Genomic DNA, 14,227 nt, shown 5'->3' with positions numbered 1-14,227 from the left:
ACCATTTCTGCCGCACCACTTTCTTCGCTTGGAAGACCGAGCCGCGGGGCTCCGGCCCTCGTTCCCCAAAACACAGGCGGGAGACCCGGGCCCACGGCTCCGCGACCTCCGCCCAGCCCCCGCCCACATGGGCGCGCCGGGCCCCGCAGGGGGTTCCTCCGTCCACACCCAGTCCCCGGGGGCCGTGCTCGCGCGGTCTGGCACTGCAGCCTGCCGCCGGCAGCGCCAGGCTCCGGTCGCGGCCGGCAGCCCTCGGGGTCTCGGGGCCGCGCGCCGGAGCCGCTCGCTGGAGGCACTGAGCGGACGACGCAGGCCGCGCGGGCTCAGACGCCGCCGCGCCAGGCCGCGCGCTACTCACCCCGACGCCGGCAGCGCAGGATCCCGGCCCTCTGGGACTCGGGCCGTGGCATCTTCCCTCCCGCCACAGCCCGGGTCCGAGCCGCATTAGCCACCGCGGGCGGAGCCGCTCGGGAGGGAACGCTGCACCCGGCGCAGTGGCGGCCGCCGCGCCGCAGTCTCGCACCGAGCGCGCGTGCCCTTGGGGTCACGTGATAGGAGGCACCGCGCCCCCCCCTCCCCGCGCGGGTGACGTCACCGTCCGCGCCTGGCGTGTGCGCCCCGCGGCGCCCGCGACGTCCTGAGCGCTCGGGACGCGCCGGCTTGGCGGTGGCCCTGAAGGTCTGTGACCGGCGGCTTGGATTGTCCCCTCGTATACGAAAGCCTCCTTAAGGACAAGCGGGCTTGTACATCTTAAAAGATGAACAACTTCAGCTTTGCTCAAAGAAATGTGGGTTCAAGCGTGAGGGCCTTGCGGTGTGCCTCCGAAGCCGTGGAAGAACCTCACGCCGGTGGTCAGGTGCAGAAGGGAGGCATCCTGAGGGACAGCGGCCGCAGCAAGCCGCGTCGGTGTCACCTGGGGGCTGGTTGGAACTGCAGAATCGGAGGCCCCTTGCCACACCTACCTAGCAATCGAAATCTGCGTTTTACCAAGAGCTGCAGGAGACTCAGGCAAACTGAAGTTTGAAATCCGCGTGCCAGCGAACAAGTCAGAGCCTGAGCTGCCGCTGCTTCACCTGCTCCCGACCCTTGATAGCGTCAGATGCTTAAATGTCGGCCTTCTGGAACGGAATTTTTTTCTAGCTGTTATTTTTTTTTTTAAGACTTTATTTATTTATTCATGAGAGACAGAGAGAGAAGCAGAGGGAGAAGCAGGCTCCCAAGGAGCAGGGAGCCCGATGTGGGACTCGATCCCAGGACCCTGGGATCATAACCTGAGCTGAAGGCAGTCGCTTAACTGGCTGAGCCACCCAGGCGCCCCATTTTTTTTGTTTGTTTTTTAAAGATTTTATTTATCTAGTTGACAGAGACACAGTGAGAGAGGGAACACAAGCAGGGGGAGTGGGAGAGGGAGAAGCAGGCTCCCCGCTGAGCAGGGAGCCCGATGTGGGACTCGATCCCAGGACCCTGGGATCATGACCTGAGCCGAAGGCAGACGCTTAACCATCTGAGCCACCCAGGCGCCCCTCTAGCTGTTATTTCAACCAACTGAGCCACCCAGGCGCCCTCTAGCTGTTATTTTAAACGGGTTTATATGCTATTCCATCAAATTAATGTATAATGGTATAATTCTAGCCATTGAGGTTTGTGTTAGCTCCAGTTTTACTGTTATGAAGAATGACTAAAATGCCCTTTGCAGCCTAACGTTGTGGTGAAGCCCAGAGTCTGAGACTGGGCTGATTCTGCTACTATATGGGCTGTGTTAGTTTGTGCCCAGATAAAGTTACCAGATGAAATACAGGATGGCCTGAAGTTTGAATTTCAGAGAAACAAAGAACAATTTTGTGGTATAAGTATGTTCCGTGGAATATGTGAAATATACTTCTAACAAAACATTGCTTATTTAAAATACAAATTTCAAAGACAGAGCATCCTGTATTTTTGTTTGCTAAAACTGGCAACCCCAACCCGGGACAAATTCTAACTTTGGTTTTCTCATCTATGAAATGGCAGTAACGGGGCGCCTGGGTGGCTCAGTTGGTTGAGCGACTGCCTTCGGCTCAGGTCATGATCCTGGAGTCCCTGGATCGAGTCCCGCATCGGGCTCTCTGCTTGGCGGGGAGCCTGCTTCTCCCTCTGACCCTCCCCCCTCTCATGTTCTCTCTCTCTCTCTCTCTCATTCTCTCTGTCTCAAATAAATAAATAAAATCTTTAAAAAAAAAAAAAAAAGAAATGGCAGTAACAGTAGGGCCTATTTTATGGTGTGGTTGAACTGAGAATACTTACCACTGTGTATGAAACGTAATGGGAGCTCAGTTTCATGCTGGTGTGTCTTAGGCTACATTCCAAGAAGTATGCTTTAATTAGAGAACTCCCAGGCTTACTTTAAGCCTTGTCTGAACATTAGATCATACCAAAAACTGTGTTTTGAGAATAGCTTTGAGTGGGTTAGCAGCTACTTCTCAACTAGCTCCACGATAGAAATCAGATTTTTAAGTTTCCACATGAAACAGAAAATTGCCACCTATAGGCTAATATGGATTTCCTTTCAATCACACCAATACTTGGATGTTTATTCTGATTTCTATTCCAGAGTCAATATTCAAAAGAAGTTAAGGAACATACTAGATCATTTCTAAGACTTACATTGTTATCTGGTACCTGAACCAACATTCACATTAAAAAACTAAGACTAAAGGGGCGCCTGGGTGGCTCAGTCTGTTGAGCGCCTGACCTTTGGATTCAGTTCAGGTCATGATCTCAGGGTCTAGATCAAGCCCTGTGTCGGGCTCCCTGCTCTGCGGGGAGTCTGCTTGAGATTCTCTCCCCCTCCCTCTGCCCATCTCCTCCAGCCCCTCTACCCCCATGCCTGCACATGTGCCCTCTATCTCTCTAAGGAGAAAAAAAAGAAAACGAAGACCTACTATTAGGCTTCATGGCTCTAAGAACATTTGTCTTTTTCTTTTGGCAAAGCTGATACTTACAACATCCTCCTTTATGCTTACCAAAGAAAAAAATTATTCTCAGATTTCAAAACTAGAAAAAAGTTATTTCAAAATCATGGTTTATTTATACTAGAATTCTTTTTTCCTTCTGCTACAGATTTCTATTTTGTATTTTACACTAATTTTAAGATTCATGGGTTTATTATAATCATTTTTTATTACTTTCTAGAAGCAGGTAAGGTATAAATATGGGCCAAGAATATAATCATAATGTGGTGCTTATTTTGTGTTGCCAGATTGACTTTTTAAAGGCTCAATCAAGTTACCCTGGCCACCTGTAATATATGAGCCTGGATTTTCCCCATGTCGTTCTAACAACAGATTCTATAGAGTATTTTACTAAATACATATGTATAAGGAGATTATATAAACTCCCCATGAAGGGAGGGATGTTTTCCTGTTCCCTTGTCCGCTGCGTCCCAGCACCAAGAAGGATATCTGGCCCTGGAGGACCACTCAGTTGTTGACTGAGTGAGCATAATAGATAAGTTGTCTCCTTCTGTAAAAACTAGCTTATGTGCTAGGTTTAGTGATCCTACCCCAAATCTCCCCCATTCCTTTTATTCCTTTCAATGTGTTATTTCCCTCATTTTCTCTGTGAATTAAATATATGTCCCCTTTCTAGCCACCTTCACCAGGGTGAACACAACAGCCATCCCTCTAACCCAAAAGAAGTACTTTAGACATTTGGAAGTATGTTCACACAGGGTAGGTGGGGAACTTAGCTACTTCTTCCCCAGTCCCAGCTAAACAGTTCTTAGCCAGAACATAGATTAACAACAGAGTACACAATCCAAGAAGTATCAGGAGAGCTACAGGCCAGAGCCATAGGAGGGGAGAAATATGAACAAGGCAAAATCAGAAGCAGGGAAGAAGGACTGTCTCCAAGTGACAAAAGGACTGACAGGCACAAACTGGAAGGGTGGCCTAGAGAACTGGACTGGGACACCACGGCAAGTGGATGGGACATCAGAAACTCAGGAACCCAACCAAGCAAGGAATCAGCACCAAAATCTACACTGGCAGCAAGAGAGGAGCTCAATACAGTTGAGCCACAGTTGGTACGTACCAACCAAGGCTCTCTGTGAACGTCTTACTGAGAAGGCCACCAGGCCAGGTCACCTGCCTGGAGTGGAATGGAGTTGACAAAGGCTCCAAGAGTGGAGCATTCCCTGTGGTCTAATGGGACCAAGTGAGTTTGGCAAATAACGAAGAGAATACACTTTACCTTGCTCAATTGTATGATAGTCTTAACTGTGTGACCGTGTATATTTCTAATGTTCAAGGTTTTGCCACCCCAGAAATTTAGTGGCATGTGTAACAAAGTGTTAAGAAGTATTGTTAAAAGAAGACGGAAAGGCACTCTTGTTCTAGAGCACTCTGGTTGTATTTCTTACTGCATGTCACATCATTTCATGATGTTCCAAACTTGCACTCTTCTCTGTGTTGAAGACCTAGGGGGATTTTTAGCCCTTCATTAATGAAAATGATTTGTTTCCTTTTCATTGGCTGCCCTTAGATGTCTCCAGTTCTGGGAAGACATTTTCCAAATACCACTGAAATGATTTGCAACCCAGTCGTTTCCTCAATTCAACACGCTCACTAATGTTTCCGTAGGCAACAGATTTCAGACCAGGTCGCCGTAAAAAAAACTGCTCCTAAATGGAAATAGAGAGTCATTTCATTAAACCAGACAAGTCATATCTAACGTAGGAGCATCTATTTCTATCACCCGAACTAAAAAAATAAAAACAGAAGACCTTCCGATTCCATCCATGGAGTGAGGGCAGAGACACACGTGGTACCTGGGATTCACCTGCCCCACAAGTATTCACAGTATGTTCTGTGACAAACTACGGCGAGATGATGTAGAGGGGTCCAGGAAGGGAACCAGGGATCCAGGTCCTGCTTCTTAGGAGCCCAAGAATCCCAGACACCTGTTGTGATATATCCCCTTTCTCCTGCTCTTTCAAGACTCAAGGACAAAACCCTCACTCCCTGGTCCCAGTCAACACTTTCATGGTTTCAGAAATGGGAGATGGGAGAGGGGCTAACGGCAAATTGACTCTGGGGGAAGACAGCCTGGGTTCACATTCTTGTTCTGTTATTATGTGGCCTCTGCCCCTACCCTCGTGAGGTTGTCGTGAGGACTGAACCCTCTATCTAATACCTGCAGAGCACTGGGGAAAAAAGGCTGGCATATGGTGTCATGTCAGCACGGACCATTATCACCACCACACCTGGTTTGTCTGTTATATGCTCTGATTTAAGACAGTATTAAGTACGGATGTCTAGTGGATTCAGTCTGCCCCATATTAAAAAAGAAATTCTAAATGGACTGAAGCCTTGTATTTTCATCTGAGTTTCCCAGTGCCCAGAATATAGTACAGTAATATTGTTGAACAAGAGAAGGAACTTGCTTCTCCAAGCTAGTGTATTATGGGCATGTCATGTTGGATTCTCCCCGGGACACTTGACCATTGTAGGTCTTTGCCATCATGTCTTGCCACTCCTAGTTGCCAGGGCAGATCAATGCAGGGGATGGGCCTGAGGATGGGAGGGGGTATTGCTGTTGGGGAGCAAAGGCAGAGAGGACCTTAGACAACATTTTGTGCGAAGCCCTCTCTTGTCTAATGTCACTCACTACAGTTTCCAGTGCTCCAGGTCATACATCCATTGATTTTATGCCAAACATTATATGCTTTTTAGGTTAGATGGACCTTTTTGTCACTCTATCCTCTGTGAAATTCAGTAAACTACTCAGTCCTAGATGTGTTCAAGTCAACTGCTTAAGTCTGTGGCCAGAATTCACAGGAAAAAAATCAACAAACATAAAAATAAGCTCAAGATCTCTCATAAATAAATGCAATATAAGATAATAATAATTTCCAACCTATCAGATTAGAATATAAAGTTTAATTAAAATCAGGGTTGGAAAAGTTGTGAGGAGACAGGCACTTATGTATTTGGTGATAGCGATGGTAGTTGGTAGAGCACTCTGATTATATCAGAATATAAAATGTACCTCTCATGGCCCAGCAAGTCCATGTTTTGAGACTTACTCCAGAGATATATCTGCACAAATGTACAAAAAGATAGTGTAAAGGATGCGCATTTCAGCAATGTTAAGGATTAATAAAAAGCTGAGATAATCAGAATGTTTATCTGTAGGGGGCTATTTATTAATGGGATCAATTTTAGGAGATCCATTCAAAGGAAATATTTAAAAGAATGATATGTTTATATGTTCAGATTTTAAAAGACTTTGAAAGTATGTTTTTAAAATATACTAACAGGTAGGGGCACCTGGGTGGCAGTCAAGCTAAGCATCTACCTTCAGCTCAGGTCATAATCCCAGGGTCTGAGGATTGAGTCCCTCATCAGGCTCCCTGCTCAGCAGGGAGTCGGCTCTCCCTCTCTCTCTGCCCCTCCCTCCCCTCCACTTATGCTTTCTCTCTCTCTTTCTCATAAATAAATAAATAAGATTTTTAAAATAAAATATGCTAACAGGTAGAAAAATTGCAGAACAAAATATTGTGTGAATCTAGTTATGTAAAAAGATATATATTTGTTTTTAAATGTGTGTTAACAAGAAACTATTAGTCTTAGTGATTACTAAATTTAGTGATTTAGTGATTGCTAATTTAATGTTACTTCTGAGGGGTGGAACTATGGTCTGAGAAAGTTTGCTTTTCACTTAGTACTCTTTCAATACTGTATGACTTTCAAACATGAGTATGTTTTACCTTTTAAAAAATAATTTCTTTTATAAATCGGGAAATATAAGCATACAAAAAGTACATAAAATTAAATGTGCAACTTAATGAATTGCTGAAAAATCAATCCCCGTCATATTGACTAGGTCAAGAAATAGAACATAAATGGCATCCCGAAGTCCCCTGCCTTTCCCGTCCTGAGCATAGGCTTTCCCTTGGTTTTAAATGGTATCTTGATTATGTATTCATGTCTTTGCTTTTCTTTTTAGCTTTATCTAACTGTGCACCCATAAATTACATGGCTTAATTTTACCCATTTTTAACTTAATAGTAAATGGAATAAATCAGTATATACTCTATTGTGTTTGGCTGCTTTTGTTCACCATTATGTCTTTAAGGTGTACTGTACTGTTGTATGTGTATCTACGGTTGGCTCATTTTCATGGCTGTATAGAATTATATCAATTAAATACGTCACATTCATCCGTTCTACTCTTGAGGAACAGTTGGGTTGTATTTAGTGTTGGATAACACCAACAATGCTGTTTGTAAACACTCTTGTTCACGTGTTCTTCCTGCACAAAAGCATGCCTTTCTGGGGTGTATGCACAGAATAGAATTGCTGGATCATGGGATATTCATGATCTTTACTTGATTTTGCCAAACTGTCTTCCAAGGTGAGTTTGTAATAATGAATACTCCCACATGCGGTGTCTGAGAATTCCTGTGTTTGCCCATACTTGGTCCTATCAGGCTTGAAACATTTTGGCCAATCTAAGTGGCTATGTAGAAATATCTCATTGAGGTTTTAATTCACATTGCCCTGATTACTAGAGAAAGAGTGTTATTACTTTTATAATTTAAAATAATAAAGAAATATTAGATTGAGACCAGAACATAGAATATCATAGAGAGATTCTTACATATTTCTCCCCATGTATCTGAAATGAGGTCTTGTTGGGGTTACCACCATATTGGTTCGTGCATGGATCCTGGAGGGACAACTTTCAAATGAGGCCACAGCTACGTGTTCTCTGTCTGTGCACCCTTTTAGGTCTTGGCTAGGGACTGAAGCCTTAGGGAGGTGCACAGGTGAAGGGGCAAGGCTTTGATAGAGAAATCTTTGACTGTCGGTAGAAAAGAGATAGTGGAGGTTCTTGCGCGGTCTCCAGGTCACAGTAGCTGCATCCCTTGAGAACTTGGTAGTAGAGGAAGAGAATCTAAAGAGTTGCCTGTGGGGAGGGAAGCAGGGAGAGGTGTTTGCTTCAGAGGGGCAATCCTTAGGGGGAAAAATAGATCTGGGCGAAACAAACAAAACAAAGCAAACTTCCTATGGTGGTTGATTTACTTCTGAGAAACTTGAGCTTCCCTAGAAATTAAAAAGTAATGCTCCAGTGTAATAGGTTAGAATAAACCAATCAAGAATAGGGTCTGGGGAAGGTAGATGAGTGGCTGAAGGCTAATTTAAGGAAAACAGAGAAAAAAACCCCAAAACTTGTTATCTAGAAAGATAGTAGCAGGTTTCTTTTAGAGCAAGTCCCATTCTGTATTCTTCCTTGTCTTTCCAAATCAGAGACACTTCCTTTACCTTGTATTCATCCAGCCAAACATGCACCAATCTGAGATTGTTATATGTCACGGCTTTTACAAGCCCAGGTTGATTTGGAAAGTGCGGCTTATTGATGTGTCCCACTCGAGAGCAGGGGAGTATAAAGAGTTGGCCTCCACACATCCAGATCTAGACAAAACCGGAAAACATTAATGTATGTTTGCTAGTAAAAGGCAACTGCAGAATTTTTTTTTTTTTTACAAACAAAAGAATAGCTAACATTTCTTAAGTTGTTCATTTAATCCTCACAACAACCCTATAATGAAGGTACTGTGATTATCCCCACTTTACAGATAAAGAAATTAGTACATACGTTGGTTAAGAAACTTGCCCAGTGATAGAGAATGCAGGGTTTAAACTCAGGAAGTTTGGCCTCAGAGCCAGCTCTCCAAATACCAAGTGATTCTGTCTCCCTCATATGTGACCAGTTCTTTGGAGTTTTTTTGTTTGTTTTTTAAAAGATTTTATGTATTTATTTGACAGAGAGAGCGAGTGAGAGAGAGCGCGTGCACAAGCAAAGGGAGTGGCAGGCAGAGAGGGAGAAGCAGGCTCCCAGCTGAGCAGGGAGCCTGATGCGGGGCTCGATCCCAGGACCCTGGGATCATGACCTACACCGAAGGCAGACACTTAACCAACTGAGACACCCAGGCGCCCCATATGTGACCAATTCTGATGCTGACTGTGTATGAAAAATGGCAAGATATTTTGTCTTCAAATATTCTCAAACGATATTCTGAGCGTGACTAAGTATTGCTGGATGTCAGCAGGGAACAAGAGAAATACTAATCAGGGCTAAATTCAATAATTCCTCTTTTTTGTACTTAAAACACTTTATAACACTTATTTTTAACAGCTTTTTTACTGCACAAAATATGGCCATTGAAAACTCAACAAATGTGAAAAGTACACATTAGAAATTAAAAATCACTTCTTGTCCTGATAGTCTGTTAGTCAATATTAATCCAGGTCCGTGTTTATACACACATATGTACACAACATTGGGATAACTTGTGGGTTTTTTTCATTTAATGGTGTGTGAAGTTATTTTACAAGTTTTGTATTATTCAGATATTTTGGTAGTTTCCAATTTTTAGTATTACAAATAATAACACAATGTGCTTATAGGATAAGTCTTGTGCATACACTTACATATCTCACAGTATACTTGCCATGACTTTTTTGTTTACTCTAATTCTGTGATTCTTGCATTGTCCCCAAACTAGCAGCATCATACCACTCAGAAACTTCAAAATGCAAAAGCCTTAGGCCCACCCAGACCTACTGCACCAGGGACTGTGAGGCTGGGCCCAGAAATCTGTATTTTAATCTGCTCCTCAGGTGATTCTGATGCTCGCCACAATGAAAATCACTGTTCAGACTGGCCAAGACCATATAGCCCAGTTTTATAGACAATTTCTTATAAAATCCACCTAATCATTTAGGAAACAGTAATAGGAAACAAGGCTTTCACTGAACACAATACTCACATTGTTTGTAAGAACAATACTTAGGGTGAAGTATATCCCCCAGGTAGTCAGAAGGGATGATGTTTAAGAAAATGCATCTTCTGACATAACATGAGACCTAATGACCCATGCAACTAACCTCTAGATTTCTTTAGAAATAACCAGAAAAAGCCCCTCAGAATGTCTAGAAAAATATCTACGGAATTCCTTTTCCCTTAGAAAAACCGTTAGATCAGAATTCCAAAGCATTAGGTTTTTTATCAGATCAGCCACATGCTTATGATCAGACACATCCTCTCTGGATCTCATTTTCTTTCTTTTTTTTTTTTTTTTTAAGATTTTATTTATTTATTTGAGAGAGAGAGAGTACACAAGTGGGGGGTGGTGGGGAGAGGAGCAGAGGCAGAGGGAGAAGCAGACTCCCCCCCGAGCAGGGAGCCCGATGCGGGGCTCGATCCCAGGACTCTGAGATCACGACATGAGCCAAAGGCAGACGCTTAACCAACGAAGACACCCAGGCACCCCTGGATATCATTTTCATCTGAAATTGAGAACTACATAGTTGTTCATTTAAGCTACTGTTTGGGGGTGCTTTGTTATATAGCAAAAGCTAACTGGTACTAGCTATCTATAATGTTTTATTCTCTTTTTTTAAAGTGAGAACTTAAGGAAATTTGGAAGATCATTAATATCTGTTTAATAATTAGACTGGAGAAAATCACTGTTTATTATATGTTTGAAATGTTTCTTGACTAGAAAAGAAATCTGGCATACAGAATAGAAAACAAAAGTAATCAAAGTGATGAAAGAGGTACAAGAGTAAAAATTTTATCAAAAAACTTTCTTGGGGCGCCTGGGTGGCTCAGTCATTAAGTGTCCGCCTTCGGCTCAGGTCATGATACCAGGGTCCTGGGATCGAGCCCCACATCGGGCTCCCTGCTCAGCGGGAAGCCTGCTTCTCCCGACACTCCCCCTGCTTGTGTTCCCTCTGTCAAATAAATAAATAAATAAATAAATAATCTTAAAAAAAAAAAACTTTCTCAAAAATCATGGGGTGCCTGGGTGGCACAGTCAGTTGAGCACGTCTGACTTTTGGTTTCAGCTCAGGTCATGATCCCAGGGTCATGGAATTGAGTCCGTGGAGTCTGCTTGGAATTCTCTCTCTCCCTCTGGCCCTCCCTCCCTGCTTCTGGAAGAAAGAAAGAAAGAAATCTTTAAAAAATATATCAAATTGAAGGAAGCTAAAGCAATTTAGCCTAATCTTCATAGGGCTCATGTGTTTGTTCTTTTACTCTTGATTCATTCTCAAGAGGGACATGATCCATCTGAACATACATTTTGCTGGGTTCACTGTCCATGGAGATGATGGTCATCTTGCTTCCTCAGATATTTTGCTGGAAGTTGTCCATCCAGCTCCTTGATTCTACTGTTATTATTATTAATAGTAGTAGTAGTAATAACACCAGTACCCCACTGAGAGTTAGGCTAACGCAGTGGATAAGAGCACAGACTCTGGGGCTGCTCAGTATGGTTCGAGTCCTCCAACGGCTATATGAACTAAGGCAAGTTACTGCAGCTATTCAACCTATTTGTGCCTCAGTTTCCTCACCTGTAAAGTGAGCATAACAGTACTCACCTCATGGGATTGTTATGAGCATTAGATAATTTGATACTTATAAAATGCTTAGAGATGGTGCTTGTAAATAAGCATGTATCTCTGCAGTAGTCAAGCGTGGTAGGTTGCAAGAATGGCCACAGATCCTCTTCATTCCTATATGCACACTTCTGTGCGATGTAACATTGTACCTCATTCCATCAAGAGGTAAAGCTTATTTCTCCATCTCTTAAATCTGGCCTTGGCCTCATGATTTGCTTCGGCCAATGCGACCTTAACAAATGTGACACAAACAGATGCTTGCAAAGTGTTTGCTGCATGGCACTTGCCTTCTCTTGCTACTCTTGGGAACCTTGTGACCATTTCACTGGAAATGAGCCTGAGCTAGCCTGACTGATAGAAGAGACAAATGACCAGTCATCTCCACTGCCCAGCTATCACCATGTCTAGACATGCAAATGATGTCATCCTAAACTTGCCGGCACCAGCTGAGCCTCCGGATGAACACAGATGTAGAGGCAACAACAGTATAAATAGCCATCCTGTCTATGACCAGAAAAGCCACTCTAGCAACACAGTGAATTATGAGAAATAACAATTGTTTGCTCTTTTAAGCCACTGTGTTTTGGGATAGTTTGTTATACAGCAAAAGCTAACTGATACACGAGGGGACATTTTTCTCTTAACTGCAGTTTTACTCACTAAGTAAAACAGACCTCCATCCACTTGGTTGTTTATTCCAGAAACTTGGTGTGATAGATGGAAATATTGTTCCACAAATATTAGCTCACTCCCCCATCCCTCACCTTTATTTCTCTGACATCCTGACTTTGGGCTTGTCCCTCTGTTGCTTTGGCCAACAGAACAGGAGCAGGCATGATGCATGCTGAGGCTTTAACTATGCTGTGTGGTTTGGCTTGACTTTTGCATCTTTGCCCAACCAAATGAGAAAAATATGCTGAGTTGATACTAGTTACCACTCGTATACCAGTACTACAAATACTAGTAGAATAGTAATACTAGTAGAACACTAGTAAAATTTTAATACTTAGAATGATGAACAGACCTGAACAAAAGTCAAAGACTAGAGCCAAGCCCAGACCATCTAAATTCAGAGGCAGAGTCATCCTGGCCAGCCCATGAACATATGAAAGAAACAACCTAACGCTTATTGGTCTAAGTGATTCAGTGTTGAGCTGGTTTGTAACATAGCATTGTCACGGCATTAGCCGACTGATAATGGCTCGTCTGGGACACCACTTTCTCTTAACATCCATCTTACCTGCTTGGTCTCTAAGTTCCAACCACTCCACTCATAAGATATGCCTGGAATCTGTTTAGTCTTTCCTCCTCCATTACCACCACTCTAGTTCCATCCAAGGTCACCCTTTTCCAGATCATCACAAGAAGCTCCTGCTCTCCCTGCTTATCCTCCACTTTGTTCATCTCCATCACTGTCTACTTAAAACCTACCTGCAGCATTCCACCGTGCATAAGATACAATCTAAGTCCTTACAAGGTCCTGTGGCGTCCTACCCTTGCCCCCTCTCCGGCCTTCCTTATCCTTCTCTCCTTACATCATGGTCCAGCCTCACTGGCCCTGCTCCACTGACATATATGGGTTGGAAGGCTGCCTATTCTCTGAGTCTGCAGGGAGAAATCAGGGCATTACTAAGTATTTTCTTACTTCTGTAATCTGTATTTGTTTTTGTGAGGTGACGTAGGGGCACCTCATGTGACCAAGCCAGAGTCGGATTTTCTCAGGCTGTCCCATTGGCCTCACAGTTATGGGGCTGCCTTCCAGATTCAGGCAGTCCATCAGATTTCTTTTCTAGTGGGATCCCACTTTCTCCAGTCTCCATAAACATCTCAGCAGAAAGTCAGAAGAGGCTGCTAGCCAGCTCCCATTTAGAATGAGAACTCTGAGACAGCTGTCACATAGAAAGAAAGGAACTGACATTGGCTGAGGGCACATTAGGTGGCAGACCCTATTTTAAATGCCTGATGCGCATTGCCTCAGTGGATGCACATGATTATTCTGATCATTTAGACATGAGGCTTCTTAGACTCTGAGTGGTTCAACCACTTACAAATATTTCCCAACCACTTTTTACGTGGTCAACATACCAGGTGCTGAGGGACACAGTTGTGAGCAAGTCAGATCGTGTCCCTGCCCCAACAGGACTCACGGTCTGGTGAGTACACAGATCGATGGGGCCCAGCACAAAATAAAAATGGAGTCTCTGATTCAAAAATTATAATGAGTTTCAGGAGTATTCCACTAAGTGAGGGGTCCCTCCAAACGTGGCCCCCTGCAACCACACAGGTTATATGCCCACAGAGCCTGCCCTGAACACACAGACAAGTGACAACTAGGGTACGGCAGAACAGGTGCTGTAATGGGTAAAGTACACGCTGTGATGTGTGAGCACACACAGGAGAAGAGACCCCAGACTTGGATGTGTGTGTGTGTGTGTGTGCGTGTGCACGCGCGCATGTGCGTGGGCATGCAGGGGGAGTGAGGATAAGGTCAAGAAAGCCTTCCTGAAGAGATTACACCAAAGCTATAACTATGGACTGTGGTAGTGGGAAAGAGCAAAGCGGACAGAGGTGAGTGATGACTTAGACCTAGATCTAACCGTACATGGTGGGCGGAAGTGGGGCATGAAAGGGAGAGTGGAGACCAAGAAGGTCCTCTGGGGGAAAGGGGGATGGATGGTTGCAGGCAGGTGGAGGGCAGCATATCATCCATCCAAAGAGGAAAGGAACACGAGAGGAGGAATGGGTTCAAGGGGGTAGAAAGAGCTCTGTTTTTGAAA

General features: G+C 44.0%; 2 protein-coding genes across 4 annotated transcripts in view; both read right to left on the bottom strand.

Annotated features, from left to right (window-relative positions):
• The window catches only part of GALNT11 (polypeptide N-acetylgalactosaminyltransferase 11), a 60,303-nt gene extending 59,772 nt beyond the window's left edge, over positions 1-531 (bottom strand). For 2 of the 3 annotated variants that reach the window (XM_035029837.1, XM_035029840.1), the window contains exon 1: positions 359-526. The gene's annotated coding sequence lies outside the window, so the exon portion shown is untranslated. Of the gene's footprint in view, positions 1-358 lie in introns of all 3 variants that reach the window. The other variant, XR_004683685.1, reaches the window with a different exon arrangement.
• A 3,877-nt stretch (positions 532-4,408) lies between these two features.
• The window catches only part of GALNTL5 (polypeptide N-acetylgalactosaminyltransferase like 5), a 111,652-nt gene continuing 101,833 nt past the window's right edge, over positions 4,409-14,227 (bottom strand). The window contains exons 14-15 of the mRNA XM_035029847.1: positions 8,307-8,456; positions 4,409-4,660 (exon numbers count right to left, since the gene is read on the bottom strand). Of these exons, the coding sequence (XP_034885738.1) occupies positions 4,505-4,660; positions 8,307-8,456 (306 nt within the window). The 3' untranslated portion in view covers positions 4,409-4,504. The remainder of the gene's footprint in view (positions 4,661-8,306; positions 8,457-14,227) is intronic.

The sequence above is a fragment of the Mirounga leonina genome, unplaced genomic scaffold (assembly GCF_011800145.1).
Source record: "Mirounga leonina isolate KUSES-001 unplaced genomic scaffold, KU_Mleo_1.0 Mir_321, whole genome shotgun sequence".
NCBI classification, from domain to species: domain Eukaryota; kingdom Metazoa; phylum Chordata; class Mammalia; order Carnivora; family Phocidae; genus Mirounga; species Mirounga leonina.
The sequence above is the reverse complement of the archived record's forward strand: the minus strand, read 5'-3'. Positions and strand labels throughout refer to the sequence as shown.